The 7563-nt window shown below is 45.2% G+C and overlaps 1 protein-coding gene across 4 annotated transcripts in view; it reads right to left on the bottom strand.

The window, feature by feature from the left end:
• Positions 1-273: 273 nt before the first annotated feature.
• The window catches only part of MXRA7 (matrix remodeling associated 7), a 28872-nt gene continuing 21582 nt past the window's right edge, over positions 274-7563 (bottom strand). For 2 of the 4 annotated variants that reach the window (XM_082066719.1, XM_082066720.1), the window contains exon 5: positions 274-2300. In XM_082066719.1, the coding sequence (XP_081922845.1) occupies positions 2186-2300 (115 nt within the window). In that variant the 3' untranslated portion in view covers positions 274-2185. Of the gene's footprint in view, positions 2301-5345; positions 7116-7563 lie in introns of those variants that run through there. The other 2 variants (XM_082066722.1, XM_082066721.1) reach the window with 1 other exon arrangement.

The raw sequence follows: 7563 nt of genomic DNA, 5'->3' as shown, positions 1-7563 counted from the left end.
CAGCCGGTGTCATTGAAAGGACAATACCCAGAAGGGGAGATCCTGCCATAGCAACCGGAGAAATTTCCGGTATAAATATTGATGAGCCTGGAGGGAAAAGGAAATTAAAAGCTGGCCGGCCAGGTCAGGATGGAGCCCATTGCTGCGGCAGTCTCTGAACGCCACCCCCCGCTGCCGTCCTCAGATCGTGCAGACGTGTCCACAGAGTTCTTTATTATGGCCTTGCAACCGCACACAGGGAAAATGTACCTTTTAAAATCCATGGGGTTTACCTCCAGACATCCCTTTGTTTCATGTCTTGGGCACAGGTATCTTTATTCAGCTTAATTTCTTTCTTAAATTTGGGCTGATTAAATGACATGTTTTACCACTGCCCAGTTATCAACAGCATCTTCACATTCTGGTGACACTTCTCGGAGAAGGTGTAGACAGGACAGGTTTAATGCCAGCTGCTCTTCCTTATTCAGCATTGTGACTGCTGGCATAACATGAAGCTGAGGAGTCTGAGGAATTATTAAAGGCTCAAATGCAAAACAAGAAGTACAAAAGTACTTTGGAAATAAACTCTAAAGCCTGCAAGACAAAGACTAAAAATCAACTAAACCTTAACTCCCCTTTGCTTGCTTTCAAGACGAGCTTTGGAAAAAGATTTTGCTTTCAGATTTGAACTACAGAGAAGTCCCATATACAAGTTTTCTACATTTCTCCCTTCGCACAGCTTGACAAAGGGGATTGTGGGCCAGGGACACAGCAATCTAGCATGAAGTTTCACATTATGAGACTAGTTTTCCCATTTAATTCCTTCATGTTGAATAAGAAGAGGTAATTTTCAGACATTGAATTTAGATTAAGACATGACTTGGTAGTAAAAGCAGCTTGATCTCATAATAAATATGCCTTCACCTAAGTGGAAACAATTAGAAGATAAAATGATTCTTGAAAGTAAAATGGTACAGTGTTACAGAATATACAGTAGTGGAAAACAGTGACAAGGTAGTGGAATGTTTGATTTCTCAGACTCAAAATGATTACACAAAATAAAACAAACCTAATTTTTTAAGAGATCATTCCCTAAAACCAGGTTAGAACATGTTGCCTCACTTTGTCAGCAGTTATTAAAACATGGAAAGTCTTTCCTGATAATAAAGTATTTAACAGGATTTCATAGGTGAGATAAATACACCAGAAGACATCCAGTTAAAATCAGGAATGCTCATGGATTTACCCTATCCAAAGCACCAAGAGCTGGGCAAAACTGTTGAAAATACTCGATAAATACACAGAGCTTTCCTAGGTAAGTCATTTCCCACATCATTTTTGTTTTAGAACAGGATGTGAATTGGCACAACCATTCCTGTAAAAATGCCAGCCACTTTTCTTTACTTTTACCAGTGTTCAAGAGGCAACGAGATGTTTGTTTCCAGGGTGAAGTCAGCTGCTGTTTCCTCAGGCGTGAAGATGCGCACGGCGGGGTCAGCTGGAACCGGCTCGGATTTGCTGCATCAGCCAGCGTGAAGGAGGATGTAGCGTTCCTTCCCCAGAGATGAGAACGGCAGCTCCCCTCTAACCAGCACTTTAACACCTTGGCTTTGGCTCTTAGTTTTCTACAGATAGGACTGGAAGCCCCTCTGCCCAGAGACACTGTGCAGTCTCCATCCTCAGGGGTGTTCAAGACCCAACAGGATAAAGCCCTGAGTAACCTGGCTTGGTCTCATAGCTGATGCTGCTTTGAGGAGGAGGTTGGACTACAGACCTCCTTAGGTCCCTTCTAATCTGAGTTATTCTATGATTCTATTGTTTCCAACCATTTTACGTCTATCATCTTTGGCTTTCTTCAGATATCAAGCTGCTAAAGACTAGCTTTGAAAGTTCATTTTTATAAAGCACAACCAGAAAAAAAGAAGTGAGTTTCACTGCTTTGTATGACTGAGATATATGACCCAGCCAGAAGGAGGTAAAAATCTCTGTATGAGATGAAAGTATCATGATAGCTCTTAAAGGAAGAATGATAAAGAGGGTGAGAAATTACAAGTCTTTTGAAATGCATATCACAGGCCTATATGTGTTTGCAAAACTAAATGGAACTGTAAAATAACTACTGAAACACCTTTATAGCACTACTGCCTCCAGTGTCCTGCATAACGGCCAAGATGACTTTTGGGCATAGTCTCCACTGGCTGCGAGGTTATATATCATACAGTCTAAGCTGCTCCTTCATGTCTCCTTCAGACATCTCTCCAAATGTGTCACTTTTTTCCTTCATGAGCCTGAAGATGGCAGCCAGCTGCTCTCTCTGAACCCTGTCGAGAAGAAAAGGAGAGGTAGGAATAGCCAGTCCCCAGAAGGCACTTTGAGCAACAGCACCAAGGTCAAATAAAACATAAAGGCAAAGGCAAGTCACTTCACAAGCCTTACTGGCTGCGGAAAATCTGCCTGTGTCAGATAAGAAAGAGAGAGCCCCTGCTTTTCCTTCCTCCACCTTCCCATCTATCCAACCATCCTGCTCATCTCGCTGTGGTTCTTTAAATGTGGAGATAAACCAGACTGGTTTAACACGGGCTTTGGAGTTCCTTGGGAGTTATTTAGGCTCGAAGCTTCAAGACAACTTGACATGTGAAATTTCTTAAGACCAACATGTCCCAGTTTAGCAGACTCCATAATGAAACTGGATTAAGCTTCATCAGCACAGTGTCCTTTCATTCTGTAATGAGCTTATGTAGACACAGAGTAACTCAGGAATAGCTATTGCATTTTAAATGCATACCCTAACATAAAATAGAGACCAGACTACCAGTGTGGACATGACTTTAATCCGTCACTGGAAGATAAGAGCACAAATAGAAATTTGCTTGGATTTGAGAGTTCGTCTGCAATGTCAAATGATGAGATGGGTTCATGTGGCCAGTCCAGCACTGAGGTGATCCCCGTGTGGGCACTGGCTGACCAGGGACCATCGAGCTCAAATTTCCCTCCCTAGAAAATCCCAGAGTAGATGATTAACTCCCTTCTGCCCATAGCAGATGATATTCTGTTTTTTCTCTAACCTGAAGCAGTTAACCATTGTCCTATGTGCTGCAGCATTAAGATTGGTATCTGTCACAGGGCTTTATTTAGGGAAGCTTTATAGGAGGGCTTACATTGGCCATACATCTACTGATCATCACCCATCATTTCTTCACAAGTAGCTCAAGAACTGATGCAACTGTCCACAAAATCCTCTTTTAGGGGAAACTGAATGTGCATCTTGGCTCCGGCCAGGACTGGCTGTGTGCTGGTATGTTCTTGTTGCCAGACTCCTGCCTGACTGGGATCAGATTGCAACGTTGCCTCACACACCTCACACCCCACTGTCCTGTGTGAGAGGAAAAGTTGTGGTGCTTTATGGCTGTAACGAGGGAGAAAGTGTTTCTATGACTTCAAGGCTCATTTTGCCCCTACTTGACTGTGTGGCCAGAACTCAGCAACAGCCCAGCAGCTCAGAGCACAGATCTGCTGCAATCCCAGCTCCTCCTGCTTGTTCAGCATCTTTAGACCCGCCCTGAGCTAGAAAGACAGACTGTGGCTTTTGCTTCCACATTGTCACCTTGTCAAGAGTCCTCTGTCCCCATCACAGCCAGGGCTGTGCATAGGGCTTTAATACACTGTAATTAATCCATTTAAATGTGCACCATTCGTTAACTTCCTGCAAGTCCTGTGTGGACAAGCTATTAGCTGTTCCAGTAACAGGAGGAGTAGAAATACCTATCAACAGGAAAAACCAGGACACAACCTTGGCTTGAAGGAAGAGACGACAGCATCACGACATCAGAAACAACCATGCTGCGAACAAGATCAGTGGAAGGAGACAGGAACAAGCAGAGGAGCCTTTGCAGGCTGAGCTCCTGCCGAGTGGGGCTCTCTCTGCATTTTCCCCTCTGCTGGACTAAGCCCCTGCAGAAGCAGGAGCAGAATGTCCTCTCAGCACCATTGCAGCGGGCAGGGCAGGGAAAAAAAAGGCAGATCCTGGCAAAAGAAAGCTCTTTTGCCAGTTCTTTCCTATTGCAATTAAAATGCAATTTGTCCTAAGGCCAAACGCATCCTGACAACTATGTGGGATCTTTCGGTTACGAAAGCTCTGGCCACAGGCTGTCAAGCGCCTGGGTTTGTCTGTCTCTTCTGTGATGTTTTGTGCTTACACGAATAGCATCCAGCCACCCTTTCCAGACGAGAGGAAGGGAAGCGCAGTCGTTAGCGATCAATATTTTATTTTAGATCACCGCCGGGCACCAGAGGGCACATTTCCAGTCTGGTGTGGAGAAATTCAATACAGAGCTTTGCATCACGTGTCTAAAATGCATACCAGCCAGGAGTGCTCCACACAGGGCCGCATCCCTCGCTCCTTATTCCACAGGCATTAACGCTGCTGAAACCTTCAGCTCCCCAAAGGCCCCTTTCCTTGTTTCCAAACCTCCAAAATCAAGATCAGAGAAAATATTCACTCATAATTTTTTTAAGTGCAACATCAATGTGTTTTGTCTCTCCCCTCGACTTTAAACAGCATGACTGTGCATTTGAAAAACAGAAATAATAATAACAATAAACAAAGCTGTTACTGCTGTTCCTCCTCTGCGCTACATAATCTACAGCAAAGAGAGAGCAAAACAAAGATAAAGAGAGAAAAGTGCCTGGGAAGGAAGAGTAAGGCATTAAAAACACGAAGCTGATTTTAAAAAGGAGCTTCTCCTATCAAAGGTGACCTTGTAAAACAGCTTTGTACTGCTCCAGGTTGTACTTTTTTATTATTATTTGAGATCCAACCTACCCCATTCACAAGTAAAATCATCCTTTCTTCCCATCAGTGCTGTCCTCAAAACTACTTGGATTGAGGAGGTCAAACAGGATTTTACTTATTTCTGACAAAATAGATTAATTAAGGATTTTCAAAGCAGCCTAATTCTTCTTGATAGGCAATTGCATTTGCATACTTAACTCCCGTAGGCTCTTTTGCAGACATTTCAGGCCAATAATTCGATGATTAACCGGAGGTTTGGGGCAGTGAGCGTGTTCATGGCAGCTGAAACCCTGGGCAGTGCTCTGCACTGGGAATATTGCTAATGGCTCCGCAGCCAAACTCCACCAGGATCCTGCTGCTGCACCGCATTGCTCCCACAGAAATAAGGGAAAATCCCTGCCTTTTGCCACTGGTCTGACTCTATTGTTAAGGAAACCAGTGGAACCATTTATGGGACAAAAGGCATAGGAGGGCAGAATGTACCTCTAACCCAAAATCCAGATTTTCAACACAAATCTCTTGAGGAAGATGTTACAAGCTGCTGGAGGCAGGGAGGACAAGGACAAAACAAACAAACTATTCAAAGATTTATTGGACCAAACAAAGGCAATTTTTACAGATTCAAGCCACTAGAATTACAGTCCTTTGTATAAGAGCCACCATCAGATACAAAACAAACAACCTAAACAAACAAAAGTAAAAAATACCCAGACAGCCATTTGAGTTGAAGAAATAGCTTGACTTGCTGCCACTAGCAAAAAATCTGGACTCAACTATAGACTTTGCTCGATGTACATATTGCCATGTAACTTAAACACAATGTATATAAGGCATTCTTTGCATAGTTGGGTGCTCGGGACACAGTCAGCCAGCCAGCACCGAGGGGAGACAGCGGCTGTACCAGCGGGACGTTGAAGCAGAGGGTCCAGATGTGCCTAAATTCTTATGCAAACCACCAAACACACTTGCAGTTGTCGGCTGGGAAGGGACAGACCAGCCTCTTGTAAAGCTGAAGCCTCCTGCTGTTCTTTAAATGAGCCCTTTTATGAAGAGTTTGCCAACCCCAGGCGCTGGAAAGGACAACTGTGTACAAGGTTTCAAGTATTGTCTGCATAGGGATCAAAAAGGAAAAACAAAACAAAACAAAAGCAGCCTGTTGGGTTTCTGATATGTTTGCAGCATTAGCCAAGAGGCAGTTGTCCTGCAGCGAGAAACTTCGAAGGACACATCCCCACCCAGGCTGGTGTTTTTACACCATCGTTAGGGGACACAGGCCCTCTTCTCACCCTCCCAAACCAGCTGGGTTGGATTTGAAACCTGCTCTGTGTGAAGCAGGTATATGCACCCAGCCGGATTTGTCTTCTAGACGTGACAGAGCTGAGGAGCAACGCTGAGCTCCGGCTCCAGTGGACAAGCCACACAGCTAGCAAGAGGAGAGGGCACTGCAACAGCAAGCAGGCAGTGGAATGGGGAGGGTGGTTCTTCCAGGACCCCCAAAATCTCATCCTGAGCCAGAGGGAACCCCTGATGCCATAGCTACCTCCTTGGGTCTCTCCTCTTGGGAACCAGAGTAGGGAAAAGTGAGAATCCAGATATTAACAGCAGCCAAAGTGTGGTCTCCTAAACCTCCACCACAAGCAGAACGGCTAAACTATCAATCTTCGTCACTTCTCAAGTCTTCTGTCTACCTACGGAATCGGCTCTCTGCCAAAATCACTACAGAAGCAAGGTTTGAGTCAGTCCAGCTACCATCTGCCATCCCTCTCTTGGACCCCACTTTGTCCCTCCACCCCTCAGAATAAAGCAGCATTGTGCAACATTTGGAATCATAGGCAGTTCCCACCCCCCAGCAATGAAGAGGAGTTTGGCCCCAGGAAGAAACAACTGGATAATCCGGTATAAGGTCCAGGCTGGTCTGGGGGAAGAGCTATGGTTCGCCCATCTCGATAAAATAACAACACAGATTTCTTGGCAGGCCTAATACATGATAATGAACACAACTAATAGGCTCGCTGTAGATTTAGTGTCCAATTTGGGTTCTGTTTGGGGGAGAGGGAGGAAGGTTCATCTCCTAGGACATCCCAGTCCCCCAAACACAACTCATGTCACTGCTTGGGCCCGGCCCCAGTCCATGGAGCCACACAACAGGATCTCCTCAAACTTGGTATCACAGAAGTTTTTGAAGAACTCAACTTCAGACCGAGAGGGGATCCCAAGTTTTGAGGGTTTATGCATTTCTCTTATGGGTGTGTTTGGTTGGTTTTGGTATTTCTCTCAAGCCTTTAAAGATGCCAAGGGATGCCTTTAGGAGGAGGCTAGGGACAACTTCATATAGTCTTCAGTTCTGCAAAGAGAAACAAGGAGAGAAGAGAGATCATTTCAGTCATTTCACCCCTCAGGTTGGTTCATTATTAACCACATCAATGACCAGGAGGAAAACAGTGTGTGTTGGGGAAGGCAACTTCCCACCTCAGGGCAGAACAAGCTGCTATTTGCAGACCTCGTGCCTCTGAGGAAGAGGCACTTCGCTTCATCAACTGCAGCAGGATAGTTGAAACTCAATCAGAGGTGTAAATCCTCTCGTCTGGAGCCAACTCGAAGTTATAGCCCTCCTGGCCTACTGATGAGAGCTGAAGAAGCCCAACTAATTGGAAGCCTTCGTTAGCTCCAGGGGTTGCTGCCTCACTGTCCTGGGCAGCTGGCACCCTTGTCCAGCCCAGATTCTTCCTCCCACCTGCAGCCAGATGAGCCAGGGCCAAGCACTGTTTTCACAGGGCAGTGTGCCTGAACAG

This window comes from Streptopelia decaocto (genome assembly GCF_964273445.1).
Source record: "Streptopelia decaocto genome assembly, chromosome: 16".
In the NCBI taxonomy this organism is placed as follows: domain Eukaryota; kingdom Metazoa; phylum Chordata; class Aves; order Columbiformes; family Columbidae; genus Streptopelia; species Streptopelia decaocto.
The sequence above is the reverse complement of the archived record's forward strand: the minus strand, read 5'-3'. Positions and strand labels throughout refer to the sequence as shown.